The sequence below is a fragment of the Dermacentor andersoni genome, chromosome 8 (genome assembly GCF_023375885.2).
Source record: "Dermacentor andersoni chromosome 8, qqDerAnde1_hic_scaffold, whole genome shotgun sequence".
NCBI classification, from domain to species: Eukaryota; Metazoa; Arthropoda; class Arachnida; order Ixodida; family Ixodidae; genus Dermacentor; species Dermacentor andersoni.
The window spans coordinates 88691646-88703733 of record NC_092821.1 but is presented as its reverse complement, the minus strand read 5'-3'; the positions used below and the strand labels follow the sequence as shown (position 1 = coordinate 88703733).

General features: G+C 46.1%; 1 protein-coding gene across 2 annotated transcripts in view; it reads left to right on the top strand.

The window, feature by feature from the left end:
* nonC (serine/threonine-protein kinase Smg1) overlaps positions 1–12088 on the top strand; it is a 130767-nt gene that overhangs the window by 27798 nt on the left and 90881 nt on the right. For both annotated transcript variants that reach the window (XM_055069804.2, XM_055069803.2), the window contains 5 exons: positions 1721–1848; positions 2471–2608; positions 5359–5471; positions 6052–6151; positions 7563–7664. In XM_055069804.2, coding sequence (XP_054925779.1) covers positions 1721–1848; positions 2471–2608; positions 5359–5471; positions 6052–6151; positions 7563–7664 — 581 coding nt within the window. The remainder of the gene's footprint in view (positions 1–1720; positions 1849–2470; positions 2609–5358; positions 5472–6051; positions 6152–7562; positions 7665–12088) is intronic.

The window sequence follows — 12088 nt, the reverse complement described above, 5'->3', positions numbered from 1 at the left end:
ACAAACTCTAGAAGTCCTTCTTCCCAGCTGTTACTGTTATTTTGTTCTGGAGAGACAAGAAAGGTTTAATGATTATTGAAGACAACATGCCAGCACGTAAAAAACTTGCTGTAAAGGAAGCTGGCAGGAATGTCGAACTCGGCTCTCGGCCCCTACCTACAAGGCACAGAAATTAAGGGCCGGAGGCAGACATGCCACACCTTGCTGCGGACACGGCGTAGTGCTCGGTAGTAGGATGTGCGAATAGTAATTTTTGAGACTGAATCAAATAGTGCCAGAAGCGAATCGAATTGAATTCAATAATGGACAGCTGTTTTTGCCATTATTATAAAACGATGTTCACGACCTAGTATTGATAATGTTGGCAAGCTTCTGCCATTACATTGCACGTTATGAAGCCTTGCTTGTTAAAAAAAGCATTAGGAACAAAGGTTTAGTTTGTTCACGTACCCATAACTTTGTGAAGAGTGCGAATGACTGTGGTTCTTAGCCGGTGAATTCTGGTTCCCTGAGTGGTGTAGCCTGCTGCACTATGTAACTTCGCACGATTTATGCCAACTATGGCTGCGGGGATGAAATTGATCCTACTTTTGCTTTGGTTCCATGTTTGATCAAGCGCAGTTAACAATTCTGTAATTCCGATTCTGAAATGTCCGAATATTTTAAAAATATTGATATCGACAAATAGTGACTGTTCGACAGAAGGTTGCGTCGAATAGGATGACATTAGATTCATTATTGGAAGGCTTTAGAATACTCGCACGATCCTACTCGGCAGCATAATGCTATAGGTACTTAGACATTATGACAGCTGAAGGAGGTCCTTGTGGAAGAAATGCAGACGCTGATGTCTACAACAGACAAGCAAATGGCCTCCTGGTGATTTTGGGGGCCTGCTGATCACTTATCAGGCCTGTATATGGCATGTGAACCATACTGAATTACTAATGTGCCTCACATTGTTGTATATATGCAACCGTGCGATGGTGTGCTCACATGGGATCAGCATGTTGGCTTGCAGGCTGCTGGCCAGCTAAGCCAACCTGTTGAACTATAAATGCACATAGATTCACGAATGTGTATGGGTTGTTTCAAGTTGCTCTTGCTGAGTATATGACATGTTTTCTGCCAGAATACTTCGATGGGGGCGATTTGCGAAAACACTCGTGTACTTAGATTTAAGTGCACGTTAAAGAACCCCAGGCGGTCCAAATTTCCGGAGTCCCCCCACTACAGCGTGCCTCCTAATCGGATCGTGGTTTTGGCGTATAAAACCCCGTAATTTAATTTAAATTTTTTTGCAGAGTACTGTATTCGCTTTGCTGTTGCCGATGTTATCGGACATCTTGCACATTCGTTTTTGCTCTCAGTAGTAAAATACTAATTGAAATAAAACATGTTCATACCAATTTTAGATTTTGGTATATGCGATAATTCGTTATGTCGATCTTTGTTATGCTGAGCCTCGACGTTATATCAAGTTATAGTGAACGTTATATCAAGTCTGGTATATGGCATAACTTGGTTCACTTTTTTACTTGGCGCAAATGTCATCTCCGAACCAGATTGAGCTAAGTGAAACCATTGCAAACACAAGCTGCAGTCCTAGTGAAGGGTCTTTCATCATCCCTTCTGAAAGATCGCACTGAGTTTCTGAGGGTGTGTTTTGTCCACAAGACCCTTGACCTCAGCTTCGGGTTGCTTCCTCCCCCACTCCCAGATGTGGGCCCTGAAGCCGGCCTTCTTCGACCTCCTGCTCGAGTACCTGACACCCATCAGTGATGGCTGGCACGGGTCGCCCAGCACCCAGTATGCCATGCTGTACCTGCTGCACTCTCATAGCCAGAGGTAATGTCCGCCAGGAAGAAAAAAGCTGCAAAGCTTGAGAGTTTGCTCCTTTCCTCACACCCTGTTCTGGCTTTGCTGTTCCCGCTTGGTGTCTTTGTTCCCACCGGTTGCGAATTTCGAGCTGCACTCGTGGCATGGGTTACCAAAAGGTGCGTCGTCCCAGAAGACAGCTCCGTGAACATCACACTCGTAGTTATTCCCACGGGACACCAACATACGATAAAGCCAGCGAAAGCATAGGGGAAGTTCATTGTTGTTGTTTTTTTAATTGATATGTTTAAATGATAAGGTAAAAAAAGTGAAAGTGGACAACTTGCTGCAGGTGGCAGCTGTACCCACATCTGCATGATGTGTGTGATGCACTTACTAATTGAGCTGCGGTGGTGGCTATCCACCCATCCACTTTCTTTGGTATTTATAGGTGTGTGCTAGATTTAGGCCTAGGTGTGTTGACCAGTGCTGCCAAGGCCCTCTCTCTGTGCATTGAGGGAGAGGAGTAAGGAGGTCCAAGAGCCTGTCGGTTCACCTTATTCGTGTACTTTTTCGTAACGTCTTAGCGGGTTTGCGGGTGCCCGCTCTACACCTCGCAGGAAACTGAATTTTCTAAGCTTTGTGTGTGCAGGCACGGCCACTTCATATCGTCCAGCACCCTCCTGATCCACGGTGACGACCTGGGTGTGCCGCGGAGCGTGTACCTCTCGCGAATACTCACCCTCCTCGCCAGCGTTCTCACCTCGACCACTGTGCCCGACGACGTCAGGTAAGCGTCTGCCGTGCCATTGCTCTCGGTTCCTTGTTCAGGGACGTGGTCTGTGAAAGCAGCGACGAAGTGTGTCTTAAATGTCTGTCACATGGCCGGATTCAGTGTCACTTTGAGCTAGTGCACCTTGCTTTGTAACAGTATTGCATAGACTATTCCTTCCTCGTTTCCGTTTGCAATGCGCGGTCCAGTGTAGGGATGGGTCAGTGAGGTACACTGCAGTTCCGCTGCGCGCTCCCTCGTTGACGAAGTTACGATCTTGCATTCGGTTAAGAATATTGTTCTTGCACCCTCTCCCCTCTATTTATTATCAGCCCGCACTCGGGATACGCACTCGCAGACCTGATGTCAAGAGCAAGAGCTCTAAACCATGTGAAAATGCCCCACCATTCTGTGGCTGTGCCTACGCATGGACTTTGCAGTTTCACACAGAAATTTTCTGTTTTGTCTGTCCACGCCATCTGAACTACACTGAAGCATTTTCATGTTGTAAAGGAAAGGAACCTGCGACAACGAGCAGGCCCGGACCGCATAGTATCTTGCTGTGGTAGTACCGTTTGTTTAGTCACATTTCTTGCTTTTTTTTTTATTTAGAAACTAAACAAATAATGCAACACGTTGTTCCAGGTTGCATTAGTTCAAGACAGTAGACATAATTTGATAAATTTTAAAGAAAATCAAAGGTGATCTTTTTTAAGGAATTACATACGGTTAAATTGCTGCTAATTTACTAACATTCCCAAACTTCAGCGCTTCTCGTGGTGTTTTAGTGCCGACGACAAAGATATTTCCCTCAAATATTAGTATTTGTGGCAACAGCCTGACCAAATTTGAAAAAATAGTGTTCTTTAGCTCCAGATAAAAAAAATCTTAATTCGCCCAATATTGTGCAGTGTTCTGTTTTCAATCTTCTTTTTCTACAGATCATAGTGATCATACTCTATGGTAATTAGAAGCAATACTATTGACCCATAGTGTGTCAATAGATATTTTTAAAACTGTAGCCACAACACTTGTTTTTTGGGAGCTATAACCAAACTGAGGGTTCTGCAAAATATGCAATCGAGTACTTGTGACTGACTGGACACTTCTACATTTTTTCCTGAAGACAAATTTTTTTTATCACAAAATTAAGATTGATTTTGTTGTCCTTAGCACTCGGGCAGCTAAACAAAATTTTTAATTGAAATTAAAAGTGGTCACTGGAGATGCCCAGCCGAATTTATCTGAACGCATCCTGCAGAAGATAGAGATTTGCTTCATGCATCGATTGCACTTTAATCTGTCTGTAGCGACAGCATGACGATTGTCGAAATGCAGACTGACCGGGTCGCACACAGGCATATGTACACGCAGAAATGTGTTGAGCAGCTTTTCTTGCGGCTCGTGGAATAAATACAGCCGCCGACCTTTTATTCGGACCTCACGGGGACTGCTGAAATGTCCGAATAAACAGGTGTCCGAAAAAGCAGATTAAGCAAAAAAAATAAAAGAAATCCTTTATTTCCACGCACTTATTCGGGCTTGGCAGTAGGCTTGAAGAAATCGTGAATGCGCAGTTGCACGCTGTTCCGTTTACGCGCAATCAGATAAGCCTGAATCTCTGAGATGGTCGTACGGTCACTATAGGCGGCTGAAACCACAGTCACTGCTTGTACACGCTCCGCATGCGACGGCAGCGTAGCACACGGTGCGTCATCTTCCGACTCGGAGTCATCGTGTGGCAGTGCAGCAGAAACTTGACGAAATATCTCGGCGTCGTCGAGTTGTGCACATGTCAGTACAACAGTGTACCTGTGAAACTGTCAAATGAGACGGTGTCCGGAATTGCAATGCAACCACTGCGCAAGTCTCGGCAGAACATTTTTTGGCGTCAGTAGGGAGCACATCGGAAGGCGACAAATCCTAGGCCTCCCGGCAGCCGCTTGCTGGCATTCCCCAGCACAGTCTGCACAGGCACTGTCCGCGCCATTAGACACTTGACGCGATGTTTCCGTATGCCGCGTTGGATCACTGGAACCTCGACACAGCACACAAAGCAAACACCACCACGCCATCACGCGGACACCAGTCGCGCAAACGAAAAATGTGGCCTACTCGCAGCGTCGTGCACGAAGAAACAAATCAGCTGCTGGATTGCCTTTACATGGCTTACTAAGCTGAGCCCGGAACTGCTGTAGCCACTCTGTCGAACGAGGCAGAAGCGATGATGCTGAGTGGGGATTTGCAGTAGCGCCACTTCGTGTGGCAGCAAGGAGGCTCTGTTCAAAACAAAAATATCGTTCAGGAAGTCGAACCATGCACCGGTCAGAGTCGGTGCAGGGTGCTCTCGATCGAGTTGGCTCAAGGCGTGTCCGAAAAATCAGACAAGAGGTTGCAAGGTGTCCGAACTTTCGGCAGTTGTTATGCATTATGGTCTATGGGGAGAATGGCGGTGCCGCCAAGCAGACTGAATGATCGAGCATGTCCGAATTTTCGTTTTGGAGTCCGAAAAATCGGTCTGCGACTGTACACCTATTTTCTGGCGAGTTCAATGTGCTTGGACATTACAGCGGTCCCTTCCAAGTCCGAATCAGCCATTGGCGACAGTGCTGCATGCCGTACCATGCACATGATCGATCGCAATATTTAGAGAGGCTGTAGCTGGATCTCCGTGTTTTATTCAGTTAATTTTCCAGTCCCTTTGGAGTTTGAATTAACGAAGTTTCGCTGTATTTGTCCTTCTCTCCTCCATGCGTTGCCGCAACCAGGCGCCTGTGCCAGCACTGGTCCCTGCAGCTGGTCGAATGCCTGCAGCTCCACATGCCCCACCTGGCACATTCGACCGAGTTCCTGGGACTCGTCGATGCTACCATCGACTGCGGTGGGTACCCTTTTCCCATCTAAGGGTAGTCTGATTGAATACTGTATTTATTCGATTGTAACAAGCGCCCAATTTTTCGTGGCTGCAAATGGAAAGTGCAGTGGCCTCGATTCTACTGTCGAACCTTGAAAAGTGCAAAATGCAATACCCTTGATGTTGCCCTCACCAGATTTTCATAAGAGAGGGAGGTAGCAGTTGGGATTGAATTGGTTGGCAGCAATTTTTAGTAGCCACGGCAGTGTTATCAGTGTTATCAGTGACAGGAGTCGAGTGATAACAAACTTCTCATGCTCGCAGAAGCTTTCGACATCTGCAGTACAGCAAAGCGCAACCTTCAAGGTTAGAAGATTCGAGATAAGGGGATTAGGACTTGGACACCACCTATTGAAGTTTTGGTTTCGTGCTTGTTTCTAACGTATGTTTTGAACTTTAATGAATTTTTCCTCAAGGAAGTCTGTAGTAGAATAGAGTTAAATACGGTGGTTGACAGCAGCCTCTGTGCCTCGGTGTTTTTAAAGGTCACTGAATCTCGCAACTCGCATCTGCAGTACGTTTCTTATTATTCTTTTTCCTTCTGCAGGCTACAGCAATGACACCGAGGCAACCTTGAGGGCTTGCCAAATCCTTCAGCGGGTTGTGGACACTGTCAGCACCCTGCTTCCCAGAGACATTCTGCAGAGGTATGTAGGCATTGCATGGCGGCAGCGGTTGTCAATCCTGAAAGCATTGTGCGACTCCCGTGTATTGCTGCATGTGAGTCAACTTCAAATGTCAGTCGACCCACGAAAATGGGCAAGAAAGGAAGGCATTCGGAAATGCATTTCTGCCTTCACCGTTACTTCGTGCAGAAAATCCCAAGCTTTCTTGCTCCCAATGTCAATGTTGTCCTGTTCCTCTCATTGATGTCGGCGTTTATTAAAAGCCGGCCAACCGACGAATCGTCAAACAGCGCAAATACGTTGGAAGATAGTGTAGGCTAGTTGCCTTTGCCGCACATTGTTCATTTATGCACAGAGGCACGCTGTCTGAAGTGGCACCCTTCGCGTGTGTGGTTGCTGTTTTCCTAGGCACTGAAGCTTCTCATCATTGTGAGATTTTCCTCTTTAGAGAATGACATTGCCCTTTGTTTGAGTGAAGGCGTGCTTGCGGAGGCGTTTTGATTGCTGGATGCACCTAGTGCACTTCCATAATATCGCACACCTTGCACGAGATGCAAAATGGCGCCCTGAGGTCTTTGGCTTCAGTAATGTGACTAGAAAGAGGCTCCCGAGTCAATTTGTAGCTGAAGTCGATGTTAAAGCATTGCAGCTCGACGGTGAGCTCTAATAGATTTCCCAACGAGTTTCAGCATGTCACTGCTACCGCAAAGCATGTCAGTAGCGGTAGTCTTTAGTGGGCTTTAAAGGGTAACTACGTTGCACTGTAAGGGCCGTGGAGTGGCGACAAGGATCGCAAGCGAAGGCCTTTGCTAGTTGTTGATAAGCTGAAAGATGGTGCCCGGAGTCACAGGGATATGTGGGAGCCGGTGCGTTGGCGGAGGGGTAGTAGTGAACTAACAAGTGTTGGTGGGACATGTGCGCAAGCTTTCATCCTGTCAACACAATAATAAACCCGCCGAACCTTCAAGATTAAAAGGCCGGGAGATGAGAATAAAAACGAGGGCGCGGTGCGCGTCGTCTCTCCCAGACCTTGTCTTTCATGCTGTACGTCGTTTCTACAGAGAATAAAAAGCTTCTCTCGTAGGAGTTGAGACGAGAACTCCCTAACTTCACTGGAATTGACTGGAAAAATCCACAAATGGCATTGTCCTGGGCATTCCCCTCAATGCTGCCGTGAAGCCAAGCACAGCGGGAAAGTGACGTCGACGGCTGTCATCATGGCGCTAGCAGGACCCCTGTGCATATGCTCTGAATGTGATGAAATCAGTTTACTGCCTTTGCATACTCAATCCTTATGTAGTGGGGTCAGCTCACCTAATTTGGGATTCTTGTTTTGGAAAAATGAAATTCGTGCGTGCCACAACATAGGGTATTTATGGGCTATCATTCTGCTTGCATGGTTTTCCATATGAATTGATGATTTCGTGTGCAGATGCTACAACCTGTGTGTGGTGAAGGCTGGCAGTGCTGTACCATCCGAAAGGTCAAAGTTCATCGCCCTCATGACCCTGCTGCCTGTTGACCTCCTCACAAGGTTTGTTGTTCTCTCAAGTTCTGCCTGTAGCGGTATGAGGGTGGGTAGCGATTGGGTTTCGTACTCAACCTGCGACGTCCTCTATAATCACGAAAGAAGTTCTGTGTGTTTTGCACTTCCTATGTTTTCTGGCCAATTGCTCACCCATCCTTGTATATACTGGGTCAATTTCATCTGAAAGATAGCATATGCTATGCCTGTAGCTTACCAGACTCTGGTACAACATCTTGACATTGCTTACATAAGGGTTCATTATTGTTAAATGTGCCCTAATTTCGAGACCACAAAAAAATAGATGTAGCTATGCAAATCAAATTTTTCAATAGAAACTAATAGCATTTTTGTAATGTACTCGTAATAGCAAAACTAATGGGACATTTTTGGAATATATTCAGATATGAATACAATTGAACCTCACACTAAAGAAAATGGTGGGGAATACAAAAAAAATTCGCTATTGCAAGAATTTTGCAAGAATTTGAAGAAGCACAGATACGTAATGCGTCACACAGCCAAACTGTACTGTCGAAATTTGGTTAGCCTGCTTTGGCAAGCCTTACTTGAGGCTATAGAACCGTGTTGCCAACAGCACAAAGTGTGCCCCATACGTCGATCAGCTGTGGCGAAACTGCTGTGGAGGTACGTTCTCGGTCGATTGCTTTCAGAAATAAGATCACTCTTGCGACATTTTGCGTAACTCGGCACTAGACACGGAGCAGCAGCGTTTATCCAGCACACGCTGTTGCCCGTAGACAATGACGCGTCCGGTGCTGAGCACCAAAGTAATAGAGTTAAATCTTGATATAACGAAGTCGGTAAAATCAGCAATTTGCTTCATTCTGCTTCTGGCTTCATTATATTGAAATTTCGTTCTATTGAAATTCTACCTTTATTTGCATATAAGTACAGTCACTGATCAATTTTTCTTGCACGAAAAGGGCCTGCAGAATTTTATGAATTATCAGGCAATCGAAAAAGTCAAGCTTGAATAAGAAAATTAATTTTGATAAATTTTGGAGTTGGCGACAAATGATACGGTTTCATGCCACGTACATCGACAATATCTCGCCACGTACAATATGTTTCATGCCACGTACATCGACGAATTGAGCGAAGCCAGCCACGCTTTCACATGCTCTCCGCCCCTGCGGCTGATAGCGTTGCCTGCACTGTGATGACACTATCAGGAAAAGTGCCGGCAGAGTAGAGTGAATGATTCGTCTGCCTCTCGCTCCAATGGGTCACCGAAACTCGAGATTATGCAACCTCCAATACTAAATGCGTGGGAAGACAGCTTACATTGCGTCACATTATCTCGGCACGCCCACTCTTTGCATACACGGCAGATTACCTCTAAAGTAGGGTGCGCGGCTGCGTATGCCCACGCCTACAGCCATGCGCAGTCACGTCTGAGACATGCGCCAACTTACCCCCAACTCTGCCACATCCCCTCACATGCACTTGATAGCGTTGCCACAAGCTCACTCCCCTCCTCCTCTTTCCCTTTGCTCGTGCGGGAAGGCGGCACTCATGAAGCTGGAACTCCTGAAGCCAGCATCTTTCTTCTCTCACCCTCGCACCTAAAGCACACAGTGCGTGGGGCGCAATAGAATCTTATCACGCTTGTACTTTATATGGAACATGATGCGGCTCCACTTTGGCAGTTGCTCTTGTCACGCAGCACATGATTTGAGAAGTGCATTTGCAAGCAGCTGCTTGTAATTCAATCATTTGACCATCTGCATCCGTGGAAGTTTCCATTTATTGTCTCGGCATTCCTTCGCGGCGGCAGTGAAATTTCCGTATATTGAAATGGCATACAAACACACTTCTTTGTATTGAAGTTCTAAATACATGGCGTTCCATGGACAAAAGGTTATGAAATGTTATACTTCTTTATATCGAGAATTTCATTCTATTGAAGTTCGTTACATCGAGGTTTAACTGTATTCCTTAATTATACGCCCGTTTCTTGTCACAGTACAAGCACCAATATGCCTAATAAGTGTACTGGCAGGCCTTCGGAGTTATTTCGGACGTGCCTGTGGAGACTTGCGCCTTTGAGGGCAGTAAAGGGCATGCATTCATATTTTTGGGCTGCCCAATTTTTCGGACGTCTTCATGGCCTCTAGGGAGTCCGAAAAATCGGACGTTGATTGTATTCATATTAGATTTATATTAGAAAATTTTGATATTTATACACCGCTAATTGTAAGTCAGCTACAACTACACATCAAGGTTGCAGCTGAGAAACCCAAGACGAATTTAAGTATGCGCACTAATATAAGGCGACATACAGTAGTTGACAAATTATTCGAATTCGGTGGGGATTGCCAGAAATACTGAATAATCGGTGCACATTGTACACTTTCACCTTGAGGTGTTACTTCATGGCAGTGTGAATTTCGCCTTACGATGTGGCTTTACAACAGCATGCGCTGCTGTGAAGCCACACTAAGGCAACATTTTTTGCACTGCTGTGAAGACGCACCTCAAAGCAAATTTCGCATACCCAGTGATCCAAATAGGTGTCACTTTTGCAGAAGAGCAGTGTAACATACCTAGTGCTCCAAGTTAGCATAAAAAAGGTTCACTGAGCAGCGGAACATACCTGGTGCCACTTACCCAGTGACCCAAGTTGGTCCGGTGGTTGGTTTCAAACCCTGTTCTATCAGCACAGCAGCCTGATGCACTACCCATTAGACCACGGACTACCCACTCCCAATGACCCAAGTTGGCAGAAAAGTGGTGCATGTGATGCTTGTTGGGTGGCACCGAAACCAATGTTCTTGAAGCAAGGGACGCATATTCTTGGACGCTCAAGCATGGCTGGACGCGCGGCAGTCCATGCTGCGGCTGCCATTTTGAGTGCCATAAACAAATTCATTTCTGTCTGATGTGGATTTTTTTGTTTTTGCTGCACTTTTCTCACTGAACTGCACACTATGAACTGTGCTAGGTGTGCAAAAACCGTCATCGCATGTTGGTAGAAACATGTGTGCCACTTCAAACGGCTGATCAACAAACAGGATGGTGGCCATGACGTGTTTCCAAAGCAAACAATTGCTTCTGGTGCTTGGTCGTTTTTGTAAACAAAAATGGCGGCGCCCACGCAAGCATAATGTGGTGCCATTTTGGGCAATTTAAGCGCAAAGCAAATGCATTTGAGTACATTTGAAGTGTGCTAGCCTTGCGTGAGTAGGTAATATGCAGGGTTGTGTTTCGACAAATTTCCTTGATGTGGGACTGCAGTTCAGCAACGTTTTGTTGTCGATAGATACGAAATGCACACAATCCTACGAGCGTTCGCTGGGGATATGAAAATATTTCATCGTGATAATTTCTTTGTCACAGGATTTTATCGCAGGTTTCGACTAATATAGTTAAAGCACAAATGAAAGTCTTGTTCAAGTTAAGGGGGTAGGGGGACTGGTTATGAAAGGAGAATGATGTATTGCACAGCAAAGATCTTGCTCTCTTTAATCAAAAATTCGTACTTGTTGGAAAATCAAACAAATTTCATTTGACAGCATGACAAAGAAATTGTGGCAAGGGAATTTTATTCACTGTTACATTGAAAATAGGAGTCAGTCGCTCTTCCTGTTTTGTAAGTAGAAATGCCTTTTGACGTGTTTCAGGCTGGGATAAGGTAACGATTCTATGCCAGTGTCATCTATATTTACTAGGCTTGTGGGAATATTTGATATTTTTGAACTATTCAAAGCGAATGAATAAGCATACTTTTCCGCATGAAAGCTGCACCCGCACACCCTGGAAAGAAGCAAGCTTGTGTGTCTAACCTGCTGAAATACAGTCAAACCTCGATATATCGAACACGGCTATATCAAATTATTGCGTATATCGAACACTTTCTATATCACGTGGAAAATCGCATGCATTTTTAATTTTTTATTTCGAACGGGGCCGGATGTAAAATGGATATATCGAACTCCGCCGCCCCAGACCAAGTGCGCTCTGTTGACAGGAGGCGAGCTTTCCCGCAACACTCTCGAAGATAGCGGCGGCGCGATGGGCGTTCCGGACTTTCCGGACTAGGGTGGCACCCTATTCCGGACGGCTGCGTACGACAGCTGCCCACATCGGTTGCGCCGAGGGTGCCATTTGAACGTAGCGGCGTACACACGCGGCGGCTTGGAGTCAGCACGGCCGCCTCGATCACGCGCGCACGACGGGGCAAGCCGCCTCGATTACGCGCGCACGGCGGGGCTTGCCCCCGCCGTGCGCGCTTTCGGTTTACGATGTGTAAGGTATACACTGTGCACACAGTGTAAACGGTAATTTGTGCACAAGTGCTGGATACGTGCAATTTTTCGCGTGACCGCAAGCGTGCGGTGCGGCTTGCGGCAATGGGCGGCTCGAGCGTAAATCGGCCCTAACAGACGTGAGATCGCGGCAGAAGTGAC